Genomic DNA, 26,022 nt, shown 5'->3' on the forward strand with positions numbered 1-26,022 from the left:
TCTTTCTTTCTTTCTTTCTTTCTTTCTTTCTTTCTTTCTTTCTTTCTGTTTTGTTTTTTGTTGTTGTTGTTGTTTCTTCAAGTCAGGGTTTCTCTGTGTAGCCTTAGCTGTCCTGGACTCACTCTGTAGACCAGGCTGACCTCGAACTCGCAGAGATCCACCTGCCTCTGCCTTTCGAGTGCTGGGATTACAGGCACGCACCACTGCGCCCGGCTTGCAACACACACCTTTTTTAAAGACAGGATCTTGCACCAGACATAATGGTTGGTGCACACCTTTAAGCCCAGCACTTGGGAGACAGAGGTGGGCTCTGTGAGACAGAGACAGACAGAGATACATAGTGAAACCCTATCTCAAACAAACAAACAAACAAAAAAGAGAGGACAGGATCTTGATACGTAGCCCAGGCTGGCCTCAAACTCTCACTCCTACCTCAGCCTTGATCAACCTGTATACCTGGCACTTACACTGTGTTAGATTTCATACATGGGCTAAAGATACATTAAAGTATACAGCTAAGCTGGACAAGGTTGGAGCCTACCTTTAATTCCAGCACTTCAGGAAGTGGAGGCAGAAGGATCAGGACTTCAAGGTTATTTTCACCTAAGTAGAGAGGTTGAGACTAGCCTGAGCTACATAAGACTCTGCCTCATAAGCCAGGTGTGGTGAGGCATGTCTTTAATCCCAGCACTCAGAAGGTAGAGGCAGGTGGATCTCTGAGTTTGAGGCCAGCATGATCTACATAGCAGGTTCCTGGACAGCCAGGGTTATATGCCCTTCCAGGGTTCCAAAGTGAGACCCTGTCTCAAAACAAGACAAAGAGTCTGGGCCTAGAGAGATGGCTCAGCAGTTAAGAATGTGGGTGCTTTTCAGACAGCCCAGGTTTGGTTCCCTGCACCCACGTGGCAGCTAACAATCATCTGCATTTACAGTTCCGGTGGAATCCTTCGCCCTCTTCTGGCATCCTCAGGTACTGCATGCATGAAATATGGCTCTACAATGCAGGCAAAACACCCGTACACATAAAAATAAATAGGTAATTTCTAAAGGCTTGGTAAGATGGCTCACGAGCTAAAGACACTGTTGACCTGAATGCAATCCAGGTCCTACAAGGTGAAAGGAGAAAGGTGACGCCTGCAAGTTGTCCTTTGACCTCCACCGGACTTACTGTGGGCATGCATGGCCACACACATGCAAACAAAAACAAATTACAAAAATGTAGTAAAAAGAGGGCTGGAGAGATGGCTCAATGGTTAAGAGCACTGTCTGCTTTTCCACAGGATCTGGGTTCAATTCCCAGCACCCACATGGCAGCTCACAACTGTCTGTAACCCCAGTTCCAAGGGATCTGACACCTTCATAGTGATGCACATGTAATAAAATTAAATAATTTTTTTAAATATAGTAAAAATATGTTTTTTTAGTAATTAAAAAAAATTAATAAAAGAAAAATAAGGCACATGTCAGGATGTGTTCAGGGTAAAGGCAAAAAGCTGCTCCGTTTAACATAAGGCACTTCAGCATTCTCAGATTTGGATAATCAAGGATGTCAAGGTCAACCTTGATTCACAGATAGGGAAACTAAGACCCAGAATGTGAGCCTGGAGTTCCAAAACGTCTTTTCGCTCGGTCCCTTCCCTCACACAGATGCTCGTCCTGCATAGAGATCCCTGAGCCTAAGTCAGGCCTCACCCCTAGGATCTGGTTTGAGGATTCCCCAAGCAATAAAAATGTGACGCTTTGCCTGAGAAGCACATCTAAGAGACTCGGGTGGATGTTGGGTGAGAAGCCAGGAGGGGCTAAGGAAGTGATGGGGGAGTCGACGCCCTCTCTGTATGCCGCTGAGCCTTCGGGGGTGGGAAAGAAGGTGAGCATCTTTACCTCTGCCCGAGAGCCACGTTCAGGCTGCCACCCCCGTGGTCCTGTCTCCCACGCGGCGCTTAAGATGGCCGCATAGACATGAACTCCTCACAAGTGTCACTCTTAGTCCCATCCAAGCCCTGGCAAGCCTGGCAAGGCTGAGTCACCGCTAACATGTCTCCCCCACCCACACCCCACATCCGTTATTAAGAACTAATTAGGAGGCTGAGGCACTGGCCTTTCTGACAGCGGTTTTTAGCTCATCGATAATAGTTCGGGTTGAGCCAGGCGTTCGGAGGGTTGCAACTGGAGCCTTATCTCCAGGGAACAGTCACCTTAATGGAGTACCCTGAAAATTATGGCTGTTGTTGTGCCAGTGGACTCTCAACTCACCCAGGCAACGGAAGTACTAAACATATTCGCCTCTTATCCAGGAGGGGGCCTTGTTACCTGGACCCTCACTCTAAGCCAGTGCTCCATGATGAGAATAAATTTGGAATATTTGGAGATTTGGATGGGTTCTTTCTGTTTCTGAGGTGCTAGGGATAAAACCTGGAGGTATTGAGCATGCTTTGCAAGCACTCTACTAGAAAGAGAGAGAGAAATATAAGCCAGGCGTGGTGGCAACTACCTTTAGTCCCAGTACTGAGGAGGCAGAGGCAGAGGCAGGCAGATCTCTGAGTTTGAGGCCAGCCTGGTCAAAAAAAAAAATCCTAATCCAGAGAGATGGGTGGTTAAGAGCACTTACTCCTCTCATAGAGGACACACACAGGTTTGATTCAGTGCATACACAAAAATAGCCCAAGATAATCCGGCTTTTGTCTACAACTATCCTCCCCCCCCCCATCCCCAAGACAAAAAAATCTCTCTATGCAGTTCTCGATGTAGACCAGGGTCGCCTAGACTGAGAGATCCGCCTGCCTCTGCCTCCCAAGTACCGGCATCAAAGGTGTGCCTTACCTCTGCTGGTTTATTATTTGCAGCATTTTAACTCTCTCCATAACCTCCAAATTCAGTCCTTTGGCCCTTCAGACTCTTCTGTTCATATCCGCAGCTGCAGGTGGGATCCTCCTGAGGACTTCTGAGCCGTCTGCTTTGTAGGATTGTGTGGTTAAACTGGATCCAGGCAGATAGGTAATCAGAGTGAGTTCCTTATTTCAGCGACATCATTTGCAGCGGAGTTCTAAGGCTCGCATAAGGACATCTTCAGGGGAACCATCATTCTGGTCCCCCCCATCCCTCCTAGGAGGAGCTCCAGCCCAGATCCTCTTTATGTACATGGACTCGGGCTGGAGAGTGATCCTCAACATGGGCCTCAGTCTCTCCATCTGTGGAACAGAGTCACAATGACACTCAGGTCCTCGGATCCACAGCAGAGAATAACTGCATTCATTCCTGCAGAGAGGAGGGCTTCTCTGCCAGGCATGGCATCGTCATGCCATGTCATGTGATGGCAGGGGCAGGAAGTCATGGAGGAGGGCATGAGGTTAAGTCTCATGGTCTGGTTTTTCAACTTCACAGGCCCAGAAAGTGAACACTGAGGTCACCCAGCCGGTCAGTGTTGGTTTCCACCACTGGCCTCCTCCACAGTGGTAGGTAACGAATGGCCTTTAGGGAGCTCAGTCTCCAGAGACTTCATCCCTGCTGCCTCTTCTGAGGGCGACTAAATGGGGCTTGGTCTTGGAGGACAGAACACCTCAAAGGGAATTGCTCTGCACTAAGAGCTGGAGGAGGCTGCTCCTCCAAGTGCGCTAAGTGTGAGCACAGACTTCCTCCTCCCCTGCCCTTTGAGACAGGTGGGGATGAATCCCATTTCACGGAGAAGGCTAACCGAGGTCCAGAGTAGGCAAAGGGGGAAAGGTGCAAAATGCATTACGTTTCCATGAGTGCTGTGCAGAATGTTTTGTGTACTTCACTGTCCCAAGAAACACCCTCCCCTCCCCAAGTCATTTCCCTCACTGTTTGGGCGAGAAAGCATTTCAACGACTAGAAAAGGAGAGGACAGGGAAACCTTCCCTTTTTATTGAACCACGGACTTTTGTGAGCACAACACACCGCACGAGTTCCTCGGGGAGAGGGCTATGCCTCTCATCTCCGAAGAGGACCCTTGTCAGACACGCTCTGCTGTGCCCACGATGACAGCCACCTTGGCTGAATAGCAAACAAGCTACTGTTTATAATAATTGTCATCCCTTTGGCTGGGGGAAGAGCAGCCAAGGGGGCATAACCTGACCCACAGGCAGAAATCAACCGAGTTCTCAGGAAAGCTGGTAATTTCCAGTTACCATAGCAACACCAGCATCTCCTTCTCCCCCAGGACATGAGAAGAGCTGTTCTCACCCTGTGCTTTCCCCTAACCCTTCTCCATTCCTTTCATCTCTGAGATTTTTGTAATTCGATTCATTACTGTCAATGCCTGCTGTGTTTTGTCTTTTTTTTTTTTTTTTTCCACTTATTCCATCTGCTGAGTCACCATGTCCTGGTCTGGGTTAGAGCGGTTATTCACTAGAACATTTGGGCACTGGTTGCCATGGACACAGTGCAGACTGCATCCTTCATCACCTGTTAATTCTCAGCAAGGCTGGCTGCGAGCGTGGGTACCACTGCCCTTACACAAGACACAAGGGACATAAAAGCTCCCCGAGACAAGAAGGGGGCACAGTGAATCACGAACAAGAACAAATGTCTAAGCTCAGCTTCGGGGGGGGGAGTGGAAATCAAAAACAGCCTAGAGCTTGTTAAAACCTTGCAAGCCACATTCAGGCAGGAGTTTATCAAATAAACCAAGAAATGTATCGTTTTCTTTTCTGGTACATCCTTGAAAAATACCTTTGTTCACTAACCATTTTTTTTTTCTAATTTTATTTTATATGTATTGGTATGAGGGTATCAGATCCCCTGGAGCTGGAGTTACAGACAGTTGTGGGCTTCCATGTGAGTGCTGGGAATTGAACCCTGGCTCTCTAGAAAAGCAGCCAGTGCTCTTAACCACTGAGCCACCTCTCCAGCCCAGTTCACTAACCATTCTAAGATGTATTTTCATGTTGCAAAGGTACGAATTCTTTAGGCAAATTACCATCTATCCCTGAAAGCAAAATGGAAGAGTCTTAAAATGCAAGGTCCTCAAGGACCATGCTCTGGGTAGGGGTCTAACAAGGGGTCTGATTGAACAACAGACCTGGGGAGGGGGCCATGTACAGGAGTGTTAGGCGGATCCAGGCCAACACAGCAGGCAAAAGGAGACGGGAGATGCTGAGGGTTTTCCACGGTAAGGGGAGCATAAAGGGTCTCCAAGGCAACCAACATGACACTGTCAGCAGAAAGAGCAATTCCATCAACCCATGCCTCATTGCTCCTGATAACTACAACACATCCTGTTTGCAAAGCCCAGTGGAAGGGACAGGGATCAATAAGTCACCCCACATTCACACACTACCTGTCCATCAAACGTCAACATATGGGGACCTCTGAGTCTTAGGTCATTTAGTTCTCATTCTCTTCCTCTGCCCTCTCCTCCAGTACCCTCCCCATGGGATGTGGTCCAAAAGGGGACTAGGAAGCCTGTGAGCCAAAGGATACAGTAGAATGGGCTGTTCTGGAACCCAGAGAGTCTGTCTCCTGTCTTCCCCCTCCCTGTTTCCGCCCTTCCCTTTCCCCATATCCTGATTGACAGCTAGTGACAGGGTGGGGCAGGGTAGCAGGTTGTACCTATGTCCCACACCCATTTCTCTTGCTGTGGGGAGTTTGGCCTCACCTGGAAGGAGGGCCTGGGAGGGACCTTGAGGGCTTTATAAGGCAGGCCTGGAGCAGTACGCAGACGAGACCTGACCAGCCGCCTCAACAGCTACCCACCCCACCAGCTCTGCAGGTGAGAAACTGGGAAGGGAAGGGATGGCAGGTATGAGAGCAGGCAGACCCCCTTCCTCAAAAGGCTCCAGGTATTGGTGTCTCCAGAGAGGGGGTCCTCCTCTTAGCCTTAGGGTGGACTCAACTCTAAGGCCACCCTGCCTGTCCTTGATTCCCACCTGCCTCTCTGCTTCACTCAGGGCCCAGCCCTGATCCTGGAGCTCCTGCCAGCCAGGGAGGGGAGCAAGCCAGGGCTTTCCCTCCCATTGCTAAGATGAGAAAACTGAGGCTCAGAGGCTGAATGTTATTAGCCCAGAGGCATAGAATTGAATAGGCAGGGCTGAGACTGGAACCCGCAGCTCCCGGATCCATCTCAAGCCCTTTCCTAGGCCAGTGCTACCTAAAAGAGCACTCCCTTATACAGTGCCCACCGGCCAGCCACACGGGTACTTATCATCTGGCCAGTTCCGAGGCAGAAAAAATTTATAGCAATTCGTTTACACTTAAAGAGCCACAAGTAGCTAGTGACTGCCATACTTGTCAAACTGTGTTTCATATCCAACAGAAGTGGCTCTCTAGTACTGATTTTTTTTTCCTTTTCATCCGTTCTTTCTTTCTATTTGGTAGCATATCACTCTAGCCCAGATTTGCCTATCACTTACAGAGCGTTAAAATTGAAGCAATCCTTCTGCCTTGGCCTCCCAAGTTATAAACAGGAGATATAAAAAGGAGCCGGAACATCCAGCTCTGATCTTTCAATATTTCTTTATCAGCCACAAATATTTTTTTCTCCCACAGAAAACCTAATCTGAGAACTTTGTCATGAAAAGCTAATATATTTTAATACATTTTTTTTTGTCTTAGGGTGGAAAGTTAAATATGTATGTGTGTGTATACACACACACACACACACACACACACACACACACACACATATATATATATATCAAGTCCAAAGAACAAGAGAGGTTTGGAACTTGATGTTTGCTCAGGCTTCAGGTCCATGCTGTGATTTCTCCAAACTTGATTCACCCTCCTGCTTAGCTGCAAATGCTGGGCTTAATTTTTTTTTTTTTTTTTCTTAGCTGAGTAAGTACAGTTGCAGGTCAGCTAAACACAGAGGAGCAGAGGCTCCTCCAAGGTTGCCTAGCAATGCTGTGGCCCAGCCCCCAGTGGACATGCTGGTGGTCTTCACGTGGCAGTGTATGATCTATAACTCCCTTTAGTGTGCATGTGCCTTTGTTGTCACTATTTAAAATTTCTCTTTAAGCTCGGAGAGCCACCGGACTTAGCCTTACCTGGCAGGACAGTCTGTAAAACACTGCCCGTTGGTTATTGTGGGATTTTTTTCTTTTTTTGCATTTGTTTTTGAAATTGTGTGAATGTATGCATACACATACACATTTGGGTGGCAATGCCAGTACCCGTGTAGAGGTCAGAGGAGATCTATTGCAATAGCCCATCTTGAAGCCCAGCTCTCTCCTTTTTTCAGACGAGATGCCTCGACTGTCCCTGTCCGTGCTGATCTTAGTGCTGGCTCTGGCTACCTTCTCTGAAGCTTCTTGGAAGCCTCGCTCCCAACCTCAGGCTGCCTCCTCTGGACTGGGGACCCACGGGGCCCTGGAACCACAACAGCTGGACCAGCTGGGCCTAACCTCTCACCATCGAAGGCAGCTGGGGCCGCAGGGCCCTCAACACTTCAAAGCAGGTAGTAGCAGCTGACCCAGGCAGATCTGGCCATGGCGTCCCCATACTGTCCCCACAGTTCCTTGAGACTTAGGCCTCATTCTCTCCATTCTCACCTCCTGTCACCTTCTCAGACATGTTCAAGAAACAAAGGCCATGGATGGAGGAGGAAGAAGAGGCCTATGGATGGATGGACTTTGGCCGCCGCAGCGCTGAGGAGGAGGACCGGCATGATTAGCATCAGTTTTCCAGAGTCCAGTCCACCCACAGCTCTGTCCTTGCAAAACATAGAAAAAAAATAATAAACTAGCTTTCGGTGTAGCATTGAGTCATGTCACGTGCTTGAGTGGAGAGGGGTTGAGGCAGGTGGGAGAGTTGAGCACACCTTAGAGGCAGAGACCAGAGTAGCACTGAACAAGAATCTACCTGGGTGGGGCTGGATGGTCAGAGGTTAGGGGTGCTTACTGCTCTTTCAGAGGATCCTGGTTCGATTCCCAGCACTTTTCAGGTGCCTGTAACTCCAGTTGCAAAGGCTCCAACCCTCTTCTCACCTCCTTGGACATTGGCACTCACATAAATACATAATTAAAAAAAAAAAAAGGGATCTTAAAAAGAATAAAGGATCAATCAGAATGTGTCAGTCTTGCTTGGTTTAAACCTGCCAAGGATGCTCATTCCATTTGTGATAAGCTCATGACTTCATTCTAAGGCCCTGTGCTGGCTTGGCTACCTTTTTCCTGCCCTGGGGGATCCAGTCTTTTCCTTCTCTTCTATCCTTCCCCTTCCTTTCCTCACACAGACACATCATGCCCTTTCCTGCTACTTTGTCCTTGGTTGTTCCCAGCTCCTGCAATATTCTTTTTTCAGCCCAAACATGGCAGGCTCCGCTCCCTCCCTGAGGCACCCCGGGCAGACCCGACCTTTCTGTTCCTCTTCCTTCTCACAAATTTCATATGTGTAGTTGGTTTCTTGCCCATTTTGCATCTGCCTCCTCAGCAAGATGGGTGGGAGACCACACGTCCTTCTTCCCCATAGGTCCACGTCAGCCGTGCTGGTGAATGGCTAGCAGTTTTTGGGTCTTGCCCTTAGCCCTTCCTTGTCCTTGTACCTGGCAGACAGAATCCAAGCAGGTAGTCACTCCGCCTGAGGACTAAACAGAAGGATTCCTGACTCTCCCCTTCAGAGCTGGGTTCTGGACTAAATGAGCACAAGAGAAAAGCAAAGAAGCCCATTAACTGCACGTTGAGCATGTGACGTCCTCAGAAGCTGTGTGCCTCAGAGCATCTCAGAACACAGACTCTCAGCCCCTTTCTCAAAGAACCACACGCTTGTGGAGAGATGTGGCTGGCCATAGCCTCCAAAGGGTGGTGATGTGGGGTGCGGGGGGAAGCAAGTACATGGGAAATGATACAGGGCCAATAAAGCAGGTTAATAAAATCTGCTAAGCAGACCCTTTGAAGTGGCAATTTACAGGCTGAAGAGGGGTTGCCTTTGTCTCCAGCGATAGACTTTCATCCTTGGCAGAATGCAGTTTTTTTGGTTTTGTTTTTGGTGTGTCTATTTATTTATTTATTTATTTATTTATTTATTTATTTATTTATTTATTTATTTATTTGGTGGTGGTGGTGTGCTGGTTTGTTTGGTTTGTTTTTGGCTTTTGTGTTTTGTTTTGTTTTGCCTAAGACAGGGTTTCTCTGTGTAGCTCTGGCTGTCCTGAAACTTGCTCTGTAGACCAGGCTGGCCTTAAACTCACAGAGATCCACCTGCCTCTGCCTCATGAGTACTGGGATTAAAAGCATTCACCGCCACTGCCTGGCCTTTTTTTTTTTTTTCAAGGCACTCCCATTTTAATTTTTTTTTTTTCAAAGTACTTATTTATTTAATGCTGTCCATGTCCAGAAGAAGCATTGGATCCCCCTTGGATTTGAATTACAGACAGTTGTGAGCCACCAAGCGGGTCCTGGGAACCGAACCCTGGTCCTCTGGAAAAGCAGGAAGTGCTCCTAACCCATGGGTCATCTCTCCAGAGCCTAGAAGCTGGGGCTCTGCTTCCACACAGCTATCAGAAAAGCAGCAAGCTTTATTCGTAGCTCCATCCTCTTGCTTGCCTTCAGTTTAAAATAGTCCTCACACCGGTGAGGCGCACGTATTTGGGTACGTTCTGGTTGTCTTCAGCGCTTTCTCTCAGCCCAGAGGTTGCGCAAACACTGCTCTTCCAGAGGATCCTGTCTATAGACCATTGTTTTGACCAAACTGGGGAGTTCAGTACTCCAGTTGCATCTCTCTGTCAGTGACAGAGACGACTTGGAAGATAAATTCCAGTGCTTCCCACCCCTTGACCAGCAGAACTCTGAGGCAGGCCCTGCCATCTCCCTGCCTTCTCCATCAGAGCTCTTCAGTTTCCACAGCAATAGCTTGCTGAGTGTCAGTCTCTATTGCCTTTCCCCCATCTCACATCCTCACACTCCTATTGGTGTTTCTGTAGTTCCTGAGGACCACCACCCAAATAAAATGCCTGCCATCCTGGCTTTAAAGCAGTATGACCAGCTGAAGCCAGAACCCAGGGAAGTCTCCTCTACTAAAGTCCCAGGGGGAAGGGGGTGGGGCCTTGAGTTCAAGGCCAGCCTAAGCTATGGAATAAGACCTTTGCTGGCAAGACATAAAATAGGTGCTAGAAACGCATCAGCGGTTAAGAGTACACACTGCTCTTCCAGAGAACCTGGGTATGGTTCCCAGTACCCTCATCGTGGCTCACAACTCTCTTCTGTAACCACAGTTCCAGAGAATCTGACACTCTCTTCTGGGGGAACCAGGCATGCACATGGCACACTTATATAAGTACATGTCAAACCCTCGTACATATAAAATACATCTAAAAATCTTTGTAGAAATCTGGCCATGGTTGGTGAAGGAGTTACTGCTGACGGACCTGGCCAGGCTGGTGCCACAGGGATGGCAAGGGTCCCAAGCCTATATGAAGCAGCAGCATTACAAGACAAGACTTTATTGTCACAGAAACGCTAAACCAATGGGGGCAAAACAGGGGGTTCCAGTTGTAGGCTTGCCTGTGGTGGCTTCTATCATAGTAATTCTATACATCAAAGAGATGAGGAGCAGAGGAGCCAAAGGCTGACTCCAGTTGCTGAAATGGAAAACGGTGATCTCCTGCTTGGCTTCCAATTCCGCCTGGATTCCCAAAACATCCACTGATCAGGATGAGTTCACACTGGGGAGAGAGCCCCACCCAGAGTTCACAAGCTAAGCTATTGAACACAGGACCTGAGCCACCCCAAAGAACCGGAAGGCCATGGTGCCTCCACCCACGTTAGAGAGGTGACACAGGGAAGCCACTGGCATTCCACACGAGCGTCTCACCAAAGCCGAGGTGGGTTCTTAGGCATACTTTGTAATTCCCTAGTCTAGGAGCGTGTAATTTGGATAGCTAAATGTAACGGCTGGCAGAACCTCCATCTTAATTCCCCATGGCATTGGAATGAGAAACATCTGGTAGGAAAACAAAATGCAAGCCCCTGAAGCTGCCCTATTGCCCACAGTGCCACCAGCCAGGTGAAGTGCCCCATTATAAGGCCCAGGCCTGGATCCTGGATAGATGAGACGCGCCATTGCCATCCCGGGAACTACTGAATCAGCAACCACAGTTGTGAATCCAGACAGGCATGCTGACGTGACTAGAACAGATGAGCACAACCTCCGCCACACGCTGACCTGATGAAAACGTGGGTTCCGGTCTGTTGGGAAGAAGGATCAGGAAGAGTTCTCACCCAGCCAGAACAGACCACAGTACGCGTTCAAACAGGACATGTTTAAAACCAGTATCAATGTATCTGTGGTAGACAGGGAGGTCAGACTGTCTGCAAGATTTCAAGAGAAGTACAGGGCAGACTCCCGTGGCTGGCAAGCTCTTTCTTATACGGACAGATAGAAAATAGTTGAGGCTTAGCAAGCTGAGAGGCAAAGTCAAGGAAAGAAGGTAGATTCTCAGATGAGAATTTTATAGTCGCTGATAGCATGTGTCAGCATGACAGCCCTTGGGGGGCTGAGAGGGTTGGAAGCTCAAGGTCACCCTGGGCTTCGTAGTAACACACTCCCTAATAAAAAACACAATTTTCAAATACAGAAACTGTTCTCTTTTTTTGCTGGGATGCGTTCTCATATAACCTAGACTGGCTTCAAAAATATAGTAGGTGCTATATTGGTGTGGTGGATGACCCAGGGCTTCAGGCATGGTAGGCAAGCACTTTACCACATAAGCTACACCCCAGACCATCTAACTCTCTGTCTGTCTGTCTGTCTGTCTGGAGACAGGGTCTAACTCTGTAGCATACTAAGTAGTCCAGGATGGTCTCAAACTCAAGACGATCCTCCCCTCTCAGCCTCCTGTAATTCTACCAATACAGGCATGAGCCACCACATTTGACTGTAAAGACACTTTGGAAAGCTAGGAATTCTAATTGCTGCACGGTGGAGTCAGGAGAAACCAGGAGTGCAGAACCATCACCGCCAACTAGTGAGTTCAATGACAGCCTGGGAAAACGAGGCCCTATCTCAAAAACCAAACAAACAAACAAACAAACAAACAACAGTAGGTTGGAGTGATGGCTCTGAAGTTAAGAGCACTGGCTGTTCTGGCAAAAGGCCCGGGTTCCATTCCCAGCACCCACATGTCAGCTCATAACTGTTTGTAAGTCTAGTTCCAGGAGATCCAATGACCTCTTCTGGTCTCCTTAGACTCCAGGCACACACACATCACATGCATGATGCAAGCAAAATACCCACTGAAAATAAAAATAAGTAAAAATTTTAAATGTATTTATTTATTTATTCAGTTTTCGAGAAGGGTTTCTCTGTGTAACAGCCCTGGCTGTCCTGGAACTTGCTCTCAAAACTTAATACTTTTTTTAGAAATTCACTCATTATTCTAACACTTGGAAGGCTGAGGCAAGGAAGTTACAAGCTCAAGGTCAGCATAGACTATCTATTGAGGCTCCCTTCTTTAAAGAAAAAGAAAAATCAGAGACACTGACTTCTTGGGGAGGAGACTGGCAAATGAATTTAGAAAGGAAAAACAAAATCACATGGATCTCTGTGTCCCACACCAGCATCCGTTCAAGAGCACTGCCACAGAAGGCACTGAACGTCTTTCAGCGCACAGGCTCTGAGGGAGGTCAACCAGACAGTTTCCAGCAGCTCAGTAATTGTCGCTCGGCCACATGAATAGATCAAGACCATGGTGGCAGATACAGAGGTCATAGTGTAGTATATTGATTTCCTCAGAGTCGACACATTTCATCCTGGAGAGAAACTGAGAAGACTCAGGATGTCAATGGACATGGTGGCACACACCTTTAATCCCAGCACTTGAGAGGCAGAGGCAGGAGAATCTCTGTGAGTTTGAGGCCAGCCCGGTCTACAGAGTGAGTCCTAAGACAAGCAGGGTTATACAAAGAAACCCTCTCTCAAAAACAAACAAACAAAATGAAAAGCAAGTAAGTGAACGACAAAAACAAAAAGACTCAGAAAGTAAACAACTGAGAAGTCTCAGAAAGTTCCCGGAACTGATCAGATGTACAAGGCCCCTCCTTCTCAAGGTTATATAACTAGTAAGGACCTCCAAGGAGACTCAGACCAGCTGAGGCTGGGAGAGGCTGACCTGCTAAATTGCCTGGAAGACAGCTTTGACCTCTGGAGCTGCCTCCAAGCTGTTCGGTGAATTTCAGGGTTCTTTTTCTTGTGAATCCCTGTTTTTGGGTGGGTTTTCAGAGAAGCAGTTGCCCTTGAGTCATCCTGCTCCTAGAAGCAGCACCTCACCAAAACTCCTGTAAATAATGCCAATAAACTCATGGGTCATCACCAAATTGGACTTCGGTGGTATTGTCACTTTGTTCCTTGTCTGGAATGAATAGACATTTGTGTCACATAACCTTAGGACACTGTACCTCAGCTGGTAGAGTGCTTACCTAACATGCACAAAGCCCTGGCTTCAGTCTCCACCACCCAATAAACTGGGCATAGTGGTATACGCTTATAACCCCGGCACTGGGAAGATGAAGACAGGAGGATCAGAAGTGAAAGGTCATACTTGACCACATACGGAGTCTGAAGAATGTAGCTCCTCGGTGTATCGCTTTGTAAGCCCGTGTGAGGCCCTGGATCCAAAATAGAAAGATCCAGCTGCTTCTTGGCTATGTTTGGGTCTTCCCCTCTGCAAGCCAAAGAACAAAGCCAAGGACCATCAGAGGCTTTCCACAAGGGAAAGCCTCAGATCAGGGACGAGAAGGATAACGTCGAGGACTCAAGGACCTGTCAGGGTGGGGGGCTCTTGGTGCTTCTAGTCTCATAGCAACCATAAGGAGGAAATTCAAACAACCTGGCCTGACAAAAGCAGCACGACCAAAGTTCAGGTTGCTGAGGAGTGAGGATCTAGGTCACGCCACCAGGAGGGCGAGGAGAACCAGCCGAAAGGAGAATGCAGGGTAGTGGAGGAAGGACGTGACAATTATCTTTTAGGGTTCTGGATTGACAACCACAGCGTATACCATTCATTCTCTGGCTGCCTGTTGGTTTGGTTTGGTTTTTTGAGACGGAGTTGCTCTGGCTGGCCTAGAACTTGCTCTTTGAGATCAGGCTGACTGCCACCTCACAGAGACCCACCCGTTTACCTCCCTAGTGGTATATGCCACGGTATATATATGCCACGGTATGCATGAGGTCTGGTTGTCTTATTTTATTCTTTGTAAGCGTGTGTATGTATGTGTGGTGGCTGTGTATGTGTATATGCAGGTATGTGTATAGAGGCCAGAAGAGGATATTTTCTGCCTTATGCCTATGAGAGAGAGCCTCTCACTAAACCTTGAACTCAGCTGGTAGCCAAAAGGCCCCAGTGTTATTGTCTTTTTTCATTGATATTTACTGTGTATATATCTTTTAGTACAGCTGCGGCTAATCCTAAACAGCTGTATAAACAAATCACCACACGAGACTAGGATTTCTTTAGTTAACTTAGAACACAGTGCTGGGCAATAGTTACTCCATCCTAAACCTCCAAGCCCACATAGTTCTTACCATTCAGATTCACCCATTATACTTGCTTTTAGTGATATCTTAGGTCCGGTTCATTTCTCGACGTCATTCCAAGACCTCCTCTCCAGCTTCTCCCAGCTTCCGCTCCTCTTCTCCCTCCTACTCCTTCTTTTCCTCCTGCTTCCTTCCTCTCCTCCCACTCTGAACCAGGATGTCCCACCCTATCCTCTCCATTACTCAACATTGTGGCTGGTTGTTTTAATTGACAATTTAGAGAACAAATGGGGGCATGTTTACACAAACGAGACAGGTGTTGCTTAGAATAAGTATCACGATGCAATGTCTGAATTGAAACCAGACAGTGGGGGAGAGAAATCAGCGTTTGAATGAACAAGGGTAAGGTGTATACATTCCAAAAGAACGTTATACTGACACCCCAGCGAGCCTCCTGTCTCTACTCTCCATGATCCTGGGAACTCAGGTCCTCAAGCTGACACAGCAAACAAACACCCTTACCCACTGAGCCATCCCACTAGCCTCTACTTGTCTTTTTTGAGGTTGCTTTTTTTTTTTTTTTGGGGGGGGGGGGATAAGGTCTAGCCGTAGAGCCCAAACAGGCCTTGAACTCTTGACTCACCTGTTTCTGCCTCCACATGCTGAAATTACAGCTAAGTACTACTATCCCTAAACTTTTTCTTTAAGACACCATCACCAGCTATTATCTTAAAGTAATGTTAGTTGGGCGTGGTGGTGCATGCCTGTTGCAAGTTATTTGATCACACTGTGAAACCCAAGACTGTGTTGTTTACTGGAAAAAAAAATTGTTTCTAATTGTGGTGTGGCTCAGCCCTAGCTCACACCTTTAATCCAAGACAGGATTTCATAAAGTCAACCATAGGTCAAGAGACAAAAAATGGATGAGAGACACACAGGAAGTAGAAGGGAGGGACATTCAGTTTGAGGATTTTTGAGGTGGTGTAAGGAAGTTTTCCTTTTTCCTCTGGTCAGCCGGGTGCTTTCTCTGTCTCTCTCAGTTAGCAGGCTTTCACCCCAGCATCTGGCTCCTGAGTCTCTCTTGGTAAAATCGAATAACTTCAGTTTTGTTTAAAAACCCACATGCCTTTATCCCATGAGAAGCAGAGACAACTGAATCTTTGTAGATTTGAGGTCAACCTGGTCTACATATTGATTCCCAAGTCAGTCATAGTTTTAAAAAGAAGGGGGAAAAAAAGCAACACCGGGTGTTAATCCCGTAGCATTATAATTTGTAAGTGGACAAGCTTCCTTCCTACAGGATTTGTAGCACTGAATTGCCTTGATTCTCACAAGTCACTTTAAACGTGGGCTTTTGTTTGTCTTGAGATAGGTCTCTCTATATAGCCCTGTTTGTCGTGGTACTATGTAAACCAGGCTGGCCTTCAACTCACAGAGATCCTCCTGCCTTTGACTTCCAAGTACTGGGATTAAAGGTGTATGCCACCAGGCCTGACATGAACTTGGACTTTGAGGAGTATTACCAGCTGTTAAAGATTTGGGGGATTCTTAGAGATACCCAGAACAAATCAACTAACTGATACAAGCCATTCTGGAAGCATGAGTGGATTATTATGGTTTGGATGTGAAGAAGCCCCCACAAAGGCTCATAAGTTAAAAGCTCAGTGCACAGCTGGTGGACTACCGAGGCTCCTTGCCTAAACCTCTCCAACATTAGATTCCGGTTACTTCCGCACTCCCTAAGACTATTTTCTGGGATGTCTCTGAGATGAGCTACTTATTTTCTGTTCGAGGTTTAGATGGTTCGACCCCAGCCAGATGGCAACTCTCTTCCTACGATATCTAACTAGAGCAAAGACAGAGATCTCGGGGCAGATGGGCTCAGGAGGGAGCCTGGTCAGTTTTGGGTTTTTTTTTTTTAAAGATTTTATTTATTTATTTTATGCATATTGGTGCTCTAGCTGCATATGCACCTGCAGGCCAGAAGAGGGCAGTAGAGGTACACATGGTTGTGAGCCACCATGTACTTGCTGGGAATTGAACTCAGGACCTCCGGAAGAGCAGACAATGCTCTTAACCGCTGAGCCATCTCTCCAGCCTGAGCCTGGTCAGTTTTAAAGACCTGGGTTCAAACTCAGCACTACCACCTGCTGTTAGAGCCCAGGATTGCTGAACCTGCCTGGGCCTCAGTTTCACTATCTGACAGAGGCAGAGAGCATCGCCTGATGCCTCACAGCAGAGGGCTATAGACACTTATATTTAATACAAAGTCCTTGGCATGTCATTCAGTATCAATCCATCTTCTCTCCACATGCCTGTCCCCAAAAGTGCACACACATGTCCACGCAGGCACACACATGTCCACAATTCCGAAGAAACTCGACCAAGGCAGGCCAGGTGGATCACAAGTTCTTTATTTCTCACGTTGGCACATACACCAATACAAAGGCCGACAAGCCACAGGACGATGAAGCGCTGCAGGAGCAGGCCAGGCGCCGAGGCCACAGCTATGTATAAGCAAAGATGTGGGGAAGGATAGAAGGAAACTCACAGGCCACGGGAGACAGAAACACCACTGGGCAGAGAGACCCCTCCACCACCCCCACTTACATACACTTCACATTACGCACAGTAATAGAAACAGAGGAAGGGTGAAAAACAGCAAAACGGGCCAGGTTCCAAAAGCCAGCCAGGACTGGGGAGGTCCCTTCAAGTGAGAGGCTCAAAGGGGTAGAGTAGGGCCCTCCCCCAAACTGCCTACCCTAGGGACATGCCCACTCACACCCATCTCAGAGCTGGGTGGGTCTGGCAGCCAGCCAATCTGCCCACAGGTTGCTTCCAACCCCTGGGGGCTTCAGCAGCCATAGTTTTGGCAGCAGTTTCAGAATGAGGGACTGGGGTTCTTTCAGGATGTCCTAGAAGAGGACGGAAGCCTGAGCCCAGTCTATCAGGACAGGAGGACTGCTGACAGACATGGGATCCTGTTTCAGGGGAAGAGACGGAAGGGTGGGATTTGGCCAGGCAGCAGAAGGAGGGGGCTATCAAGCTGTCTGTGAGGCCTCTGCAGGCTGCTAGGAAACAGCAAAGCCTGGAAGAGAAGGGGGTAGATGTGAACCAGGAGCCTGATCACCTCAGACCCAGTCACAACCTCAGCCGTGTCAGGAGGAGACAGAAAACCACCACTGACGCAGGCCACGGAACGGCTGACTCAGCTTACAGTCTTACTGTGCTGCAGCCAGCGATACTCTATCCACTGGTGCCGAGAGAGAGAGAGAGAGAGAGAGAGAGAGAGAGAGAGAGAAGCCATCGGAATGACAGCGGGCCAGACAAGAAAGGAGGCTGCCAACAAGTTACAAACTCCAGGTGGCTCAGGAGGACAGGAGCAGAAGGAACTGTGCACAGCAGGAGGACCAGGCCAGGGTTTCACTACTCATTGGCATGAGCTCCAATCTGCTCTTACTTCAGATTTTTTTTTTTTTTCGGTTTTTTGAGACAGGGTTTCTCTGTGTAGCCCTGACTGTCCTGTACTTGCTTTGTAAAGCAGGCTGGACTCGAACTCAAGAGATCCACCTGCTCTGCCTCCCCCAGTGCTGGGATTACAAGGATGTGCCACCACGCCCAGCTGAACTTCAGATTCTTTTTTTTTTCAATATGTATTTATCTATTTAATGTATATGAATGGTTTGTTTGCATGTATATAGATGCACACCAGAAGAGGGAATTGGGTCCCATACAGTTTTAGACAGTTGGGAGCTGTCATGTGGGTGCTGGGAATTGAGCTCTGGACCTCTGGAAGAACAGCCGGTGTTCTTTAACCACTGAGCCACTTCTCCATCCCCTGAACTTCAGATTCTTACTAAATGGTGCACAATCATACCTACCTTTGCCTACAAAGGCATGAAGACAAAAGGAGCTCACACAAGGAAAATCCACTGACAGGTCCTCATAGGCAGGACCTAAAAAACCTCCCCTCAGAGCATGTAACTCCCCAAATCTGGGGTTTCTAGATGGGCAGAGAAGAACCTGACCCACCCTGCCACCCTGCGAGAGCCCTTACATTCACCCCGGGAACTGGTCCGACCGTGGCCCTTGCCAACAGAGGCCTTAGTTCCATGCGTAGGTGGCCCCAGAAGGCCCGTCTTCCTCCCTGGCACTGGGCAAGTGAGTGGCCCTGTCCTCCTCCAGCCTCTGAGCATCCTGGGTTGGCACCAGTCCAGGGCTGCTTTGCCAAGATCCTGCCCCCACCATGTTTGTTTTCTGTGGGGTTGGGGAGTCTTGAGGGTAGAGACATTAGGAATGAAGGACAGGAAGAGGGTGGGCAGAGATAGGAAGCTGAGGTAACAAAGGAGTGAATAGTCCCAACCCTGATTCCCAGTTCAGCCCCCAGTGAGAAAGTGGACGGACAGCTGGACTTGTAAGCACATTCCACATAAGTGAGCACTGAGGCAAGAGTCCATGCAAATCAGCACACTGAGTGGGGCCAAGTTGACGTTAGTGAGCACTTGGCCTCTCATAGGGTTGATGGTCGGAAGCTCATCCCACTGGCCGGAGGGTATCCTTTGCAGGAGCACTCACCTTTTGGGCCCACTTTCTGCTTCTGCTGCCACTTAGAATGGGCATCCTGCCAGTTGGACAATTGCTGGAGGACGTACTTCATGTCCAGGTGTGAAGGGCCCAGGCCACTGGCTTCCAGAGCAGAGACCACCACATTCATCCTTGTGGCCTCGTCCACCTCTGGTTCCACCTCCTCCCAGGCCTCAGTCTCCTCAGATGCCTGCTCTGCCTCTTCTGAGAGCTCTTCCTCAGCCGTGCCCACCTCTTCTATGGCCCCCAGCTCCTCCTCAGGAACCAGCTCCTCTGGAGCCTCGAAATCTTCAGGTGGCTTGAGAGCGTGTGGCGGTGAGGGAGGCGGCATCACCCCCTGCTCCTGCTCTCGATCCTCCCTGCAGCGAGCGTTGCGTCTGGGTAGGGAGACAGTGAGGTCTTTCCACACCCACCACCCATGCTGGAGCTCCTGGCACTTGCTCTGCTCATCAGTGCTCTCCCACCAGGGACTGCTGAGGAGGACATGCCAACCCTTAACCCTAGGCTCTCTCTGAGTTCTCTTACCCTGCCCCAGCCTACAGACCCCGATGGTCCTCCCCCGGCTCTGTCCCAGCCAGGAGTGAGGGGAGAGAGAATCATCTTTAAGGCTCTCAAAAGCCAGCCCCCTAGGAGGAAGAAGGAGGCTGATCCAATAGCAAACAGGTTCCTTCTCCTTCTTCTTCTCCACTTCCCACTCTCCTGTCTAGAGAAAAGCAACTAGGGGTATTTCATCCTGTAGCCGGCTGTCATAGAAATAAAGCCATTGTAGAAAGGCTCAGGAGACAGGTCATATGACTTGCCCAAAGAACACAAAGAAGCCACACTGGGACTGAGTCCCAGGTGTTCCCAATGGCTGGGCCATTCACCTCTCAGCCCGTGGTCAGGTGAAGAAAAGAAGTCTCCACAAGAAGTAGCCTTAAGTCAAAGAGCCACCTAGGAAGTGAGATCTGAAGGGAAAGGGGACAGCCATTCCCAAAACAGCCCCCAAGAACACAGCCTTCCCAGAGTTTTCCGGTCACAGAACCAACAAGTGTTTGTCAACCTGCTGAAATGTGAAAACAAATGATGGGGAGCCAGGTTACCCCAGGCTTGACGTCTCCCCCACAGCCATCCCATAGGCCCTTAACAGAGAACAGGACCTTCAGTGTACTGAGGAGGCTCAAACTGCAAAGTTCCTGGAGCACAAACATATTGAAAACCATGGGGCATCAGATATGTTAGCACCATTACTGGGAAGGCAGAGGCAGGTGGATCTTTAAGTTCAAGGGCAGCCTGGTCTACAGAGTGAGTTCCAGGACAGCCAGGGCTATACAGAGAAACCCGGTCTCAAAAAACCAAAAAGAAAAGAAAAAGAAAAAGTCTCAGGTAGAAATGACCAATCTGGGGCTAGAGAGATGGCTCAGTGGTTAAGAGCGCTGTCTGCTCTTCCAAAGAACCTGGGTTCAATTCCCAGCACCCACATGGCAGCTCACAACTGTTTGTAACTCCAGTTCTAAGGGATTTGAAACCCTCACACCAATGCACATAAAATATAAATAAACAAACAAACAAATAAATAAAGAGAAATGACCGATCCAATGCAGAGTCCACAGAGGGAGGGGATAGGCAGTGTGAGTGGAGCAGGACAGGGAGGCAGGAGAGATGCCAGGGAGAGCAACGGATGTCAGAACATGAGGGTCAACCATGCCACACTTAGGCAAAGTAGGTGCCCCTGGGTGAACCAAAGAGAACATGGCTGAACCAAGCAAGCCTAAGGATCCCAGTCACACACCTCTCTATGAAATACGAGGGGTCAGTGATGAACTTCCTCAGAGATGTTCGCAGCTCCTGAGCCAGAGTCGCTGGGAAACCCGGAAGTGGGTCCTACGACAAAAAAGGGAGATATTTAATCACCTACACTTAACACAAAACACAAAATCTGAGAGCAGAAACCAGAACCAGACAGCAGAGCTGAAATACAGGCCACACGGAAACAGTAAGTGGGCATCCTCACCAGAGGCACGCTGTATCCACAATGGCTGACAGAACCCGAAAGCATGGAAGAACAACGCTGGTGCTGGATCTTCCCATCCTCCTGGTGCTCACACATGTAGGAACCCCCTCGTCGGCTCTGCTAGGATCCAGGGGAATCAGGCACTCTGACCCCTCTTGCCATAGGCAGAGGCAAACCCCAGCTCTAGACCCAAACAGTGAGATTCAGGGTGACCCTGGACAAGATCCTGATCTTGACCCCATTCAGGGCTCAGATGAGCTGCTACTTGCTGGGCTGGGGGCCAGTTAGGGTCGGGGGTGGGTAGCCAGAAAGGCTCTGCCTGCAAACTGCTTGTCTTCTGTGGAGAGCCAAGGAGGCCCCAGGGGCCTGCATCCCAGATCTGGGCCAGGGACTCATGAAGCCTCACCTCTGAGTGGACTCCCTTCTCTGAGGCCAGCTGCTGCTGCAGTTTCTCCGTCTGGGCCCCGTACTGGAAGAAAACCATGATGTGTGAAGCTCCCAAGGCCTCCCATTCTGAGACCCTCTGCCCCAACATCAGTTTTCCCACATCTGTCTTTAACAGTCCTTTCAGGAGGAAGTCACAAGGAATGGGAGTCATAAAGTGGGGGGCATGCAGCCTGGTACCCGGGACTGTATGGGATTCTCTCTGTTGAGGGACTTGGTTAGGGCCGTGACCAGGCAGGACGAATAGCTCTTTGGTTATCTCTGCCAACTCTGATGCCTACCCGGGGAAGGGCTCTGGGCCTGGCAGAGCCCAGAGCTATGGAAGGCAGAGCAGGGGGAGGTGGCTGGGGTCCCGTGGAGCCTTGAAAGGGAAGGGGGCTCCCACAGTGCAGCTTACAGATCGACAGCGCTGCTGTAGCTTGGCAATCTCAGCCTGCAGCTGAGTGATCTCCTTCTGCTGCCGTTCATAGCCTTCCAGCCTCAGCACCAGTACCTCCGACAGCTCTGCCATCTGCTGGCTGGCTTCAGCTACAGGAGAGGCACAGAACAGCCCTGGCTCTGGGCCTCTGTCTCACCACCCCTCAGGGGTCCCATGGGGATGTGGTATTCTTTTTCAAGAAAGGATTATTGACACAGGGAGGGACTGGAGAGGGTGAGACCTGATCCCAGTCCACACCGAGCTTCCAGCACTGTGGTGACAGGCAGCTGGGAAAAGGAACTCACGGTCCCAAATAGTATGGGATGCGATGGAGCTAGTGTCAAGGGCAGGGGCGGGAGGAGGGTAGCAGGAGTAGAGAAAGGAGCATCCCAGGTGGAGCATCCGACCTAACCCAGTGCTGCAAAGACGGGGAAGGGTTCTGGAAGGAGCCTCTGGCTAAGTAAGCCCCAACCACACAAAGAAGGAAGCCGGAGAGTGTGGGCAATGAAAAGGGGGGCGGGGCAGTGAGCAGGGACCAGATCACAAAGGTGGGGGAAGGAGCTGTGGTTATCCTTTGAGCAATGGGAAGCTATTTTGGGATTTTAGTCACATTAGCGATGGAGTCAGATTTGTTTTCAGAAAACTCATCTGGGCTGTAGGAAAAAAAAAAAAAAAAAAGGCCTGGACAGGCAGAGAGACCCCATTATGCATGATGAGGTGTCATGGGTAGAGACTGTGGAATGCAGGGGGAAGGAAGGACAGGGATGGGAAGAGAGCATAGCGAAACGCTATCCTTTTGAGTCTGCATTTCAGCAAGCACACTTGAGATCCTAGGGAGAGACAGAGCCAGGTTGGTCCTAGGCACAGCCCAGGACCCAATATGTGACTGTGAACTGCCCCAGCCCTAAATGTCCAGGCGCTGGCTGCTCCCGGTTCCCTCCCCACTCTCCTGTCCACCCTCCCAGCTTGTACTGTCCCAAACAATAGACAGACTTTAACAACTTTAACAACCTCTCTGACTCCTGAGTGCTGGGATTACAGGTGTGCACCGTCAAGCTCAGCAATCAATGGTGCTTCTCCTGACCCTCGTAAACCCTGAGAAGATGATCGGCAGGCCACGGTTATCAACCCTCATTCTAAAGAGGTTCGGAGAAGCCGAGGAATTTGTCTGAGCTGACACAGCTGCAAGACCCAGAGCCGGAACCTCAGCTCAGATCTCCAGACTCCAAACCCTGGGTTCTTCCCATCATCCCTCGGGACAATGCTTTACCCGAAACTACTACGGTGTCACTTACAAAACTGCTCCACACATTCCAGAATGAGCATCTGCTCCTCGTCTTCCAGGTTGTCAAGGTGGGAGGCCTGGAGGAAGGGAATGAGGAAGGGGCAAGGCTGTTACCATCCCCTGCCAAAGGGAGCGCCCTCTTCCCTGTCCTCACCTCCTCTCGAAGCTGATCGTTCTCTTCCTCGAGCAGCCTCAGCTTCCGCTGCAGGGCTTCCAGCTGTGGGCAGTGGTGCAGCGGCGCCGCCTTAGGGGGCCTGCAACAGGGCGAGGAAAGTCAGAGTGGAGGGGGTGGAGAATACCAGTCCCAAGGGTTCCCTAGCAGTGGCAGTGGCAACGGGTTTACAAATAAGCAACTGAGGCCCCAGAGAGGGGGCGGCGCAAGCACGAAGGCACAAAGGCAGAACACGTACCGCCTGGGGGCGCCATAGGGATGGTCGTGCTGCGGATCTCCATCCCGCAGTCCGTGTTCCTCCTCTTCCCCCTCTTCCTCTTCTTCTCCCTCTTCCTCCTCGTCCTCATCATCAGAGTCCGAGTAGAGCTGAAGGAGGTCATCCCGCAGGTTCACCTGTTTCCGAAGATGTAAAATCTAGGGGAGGAGAGAGAAGCCACAGAGAAGTGAGCTCAAAGGCACAGAACAGTGTTGGTCTAGGGAGGAAACACCCTGACCCCTCCCCTTCTCCCTTAGGTTGCCCAGATACCTCCTCTCTGGCTGAGCCCAACATGGTTTCCAGCTTGTTATTCTCCTCCATCAAAACACTATTCTGTTTCACCAGGGACTGGCCGATCCGAGCAGCTGTGCTCAGGTCCCGTTCTTTCTGCAAAGGGAGAGCTGTCCATTCATACTCCCCCACTTTCTGTGACATCCCAAACAGGAGGGAAAACCCTGGGCTAGGCCACAAGAAAAAAGATCCCCCAATACCCAATTGTCCAAATACTAGACCAGAGGCTATCCACCAACTCTGGGTTCTGATTCAGTTTCCCGTCATGGGAAAAAGACAGAATCAGCCCAGATTGGCCCTCTGAGACCTACCTACCTTCCAGGAAAGGGGCCCTCAAGTTGTCCCCCAGGCAAGCAGAAAACAGACAGATGAAACCCCTAACTCCTGTAGGGCAGAGTTAAAAAGAGGGCTGGTGTGGATGAGGAAGGCAGTACCTACCTCTTCCAGCAAATACAGCATCACCTTGACATCATCTTCAGTGATCTTCTTCGTGGGAGGTGGGTTAGGACACAGCGCTGCAGGAGGAAGGGCCTGAGTGGGTTGGGGAAAGCAGCTGTGGCCACCCACAGCCTGCTACATCCCTCACACCAAAGGTCGTGAAGCCAGAAGACTGAGCTCCATCTGGCCCTTACACCCTCTCCACAGCCCCGGATCTCGGCACTCCCGCTTTCTCGGGAGGGGCCTGGGTGCTGTAAGGGCAAAGACCATCCTCCAGGTTCAGGAACTGGACTCTCAGGACCCCTGGGTCTCAGGTCCCTAGAGATATGAAGTCAGGGCAACTACTGGGCTCATGGTGCCTGACCCAATCAGCAGCTCGGCCAGCTCACTGGGGCCTCCTGGGTCTTAAAAACAGGCGTAGTCACCCGTCCTGCACCTGTTGCGTGGGACAAGAGGGCCCAAGTAGATTTCTTCAGCACCCAGAAAAGGGACCCTGAACCTAAAATTTCCCCCGCCCAGAAGAGGAGAGATAGAAGCTCAGTGCCCCGCCCACTCATCCCTGCTTAGGAAAACCCGAGTCAGACCCCAGCAGCCAAGCAGTGGTCAAAAGCTCCCCCTCCACCCACCCACGCTGGATGGTCCCCGGGGGCTAGCGCAGGCTCAGAGCGCGCCGGGTAGCGCCCTCCCGCAGCCCCCGCCCCTCTGCTGGCACTGCGGTAGATGAGAAGGGGTCAGTGAGAGTGCGCAGATCTGCCGCAGCAACAGGCGCGAAGAGGGGGGGCGGGGAGCGCGCGCGAGCCCTGGACCTGACGCACCCACAAAAATCCGGCAGCCGGAGAGGGAGGAAGAGATGGGGAAAAGGGGAAACCAAACAGGCACCGCAGTGTTCTCGCGGGGATGCGGGGCGCATGAGCCCGTGGGTCCCTCCTACCCGGAGATGCCTTAATAGCCCCCCAGTGTGAGATCCTCGAGACTCAGTTTACCTTCTTGCAGCTCTCGAATAAACGCCGCGCGCTCGGGACCGGACACGCCAGGCCTCCGGCCGATGTAAGCGGCTGGTGTCTTCCAGATCCCCTCCGCCTTTCCAGTACCCAGGCCACTGGCCCGGGGACCGTAAGGCCCTTGGAATACGTAGCGGGTCCATGGCACGTCCGAATTGCCGACGATCACGGACCTACAAGAGCTTCCTGTCTTGGTTCGGGAACCTGATTTCGGTCCGGAGCCGGTTCCCTGCGCGAAAGCAGGTTTGGGCTCCGCCGAGGACTCCGGAGCGGGACCGGCTGCGGGCTGGGTCGTGGGGGCGCCTGTTGCTGGGTCCCCCGATCCTGTCCCGTCCCCCACACTGCTCTGCACCTGCTCCTTCGGGCGCATCTTGACTGGCAGTCCGCTGCCGCAGCCCAGCCTTTATAATCTACGCCGGGAGCGGGCGCCACTGGGCTGTACCACGCGTGGCGCTGGGGGTGGCCGAGGATCAGTTAATGGTGCTGAGGATTCAGGGTCGTGCGAGAGAACAGCCAATGGTGGCGGAACAAAAAAGATAATAAAACGCGAAGAAGAGAGAGAGAGAGAGATGAGGGAGTTACTGGCTTATTCCGCAGATCCACGGTGACAGGCTTCTCTTCCCTTCCACCTTCTGAGAATGGTCCTGTCCAAAGCCGCCCGCTTTCCTGGACTTGGGTAGAGGGACCCCAGCTTCTGTCTAGATTCAGCACCC

At 50.2% G+C, this 26,022-nt stretch overlaps 2 protein-coding genes across 7 annotated transcripts; one reads left to right on the top strand and one right to left on the bottom strand.

Moving 5' to 3' along the window:
- The first annotated feature begins 5,584 nt into the window (after positions 1–5,584).
- Positions 5,585–7,782, top strand: Gast (gastrin). The gene is made up of 3 exons (XM_055620480.1): positions 5,585–5,728; positions 7,199–7,414; positions 7,527–7,782. The coding sequence occupies exons 2-3, from the start codon at positions 7,204–7,206 to the stop codon at positions 7,628–7,630; spliced, it is 315 nt and encodes a 104-aa protein (XP_055476455.1). The 5' UTR covers positions 5,585–5,728; positions 7,199–7,203; the 3' UTR covers positions 7,631–7,782.
- A 9,038-nt stretch (positions 7,783–16,820) lies between these two features.
- Hap1 (huntingtin associated protein 1) lies at positions 16,821–25,739 on the bottom strand. Of its 6 annotated transcripts, none has more exons than XM_055619618.1 (12): positions 25,292–25,739; positions 24,309–24,385; positions 23,850–23,966; positions 23,562–23,737; positions 23,306–23,405; positions 23,162–23,228; positions 21,846–21,976; positions 21,411–21,473; positions 21,005–21,124; positions 20,783–20,874; positions 19,003–19,388; positions 16,821–17,680 (listed from the first exon to the last, which is right to left on the bottom strand). In XM_055619618.1, the coding sequence occupies exons 1-12, from the start codon at positions 25,677–25,679 to the stop codon at positions 17,649–17,651; spliced, it is 1,749 nt and encodes a 582-aa protein (XP_055475593.1). In that variant the 5' UTR covers positions 25,680–25,739; the 3' UTR covers positions 16,821–17,648. The 6 variants fall into 6 exon arrangements, with proteins under 6 accessions (XP_055475593.1, XP_055475594.1, XP_055475591.1 ...); XM_055619619.1 differs by having other exon boundaries at positions 16,821–17,515; positions 25,292–25,738; XM_055619616.1 differs by having other exon boundaries at positions 16,821–19,370; positions 25,292–25,738.
- Between the last annotated feature and the right edge of the window lie 283 nt (positions 25,740–26,022).

This window comes from Psammomys obesus, unplaced genomic scaffold (assembly GCF_907164565.1).
Source record: "Psammomys obesus unplaced genomic scaffold, mPsaObe1.curated_primary_1811, whole genome shotgun sequence".
NCBI lineage: Eukaryota > Metazoa > Chordata > Mammalia > Rodentia > Muridae > Psammomys > Psammomys obesus.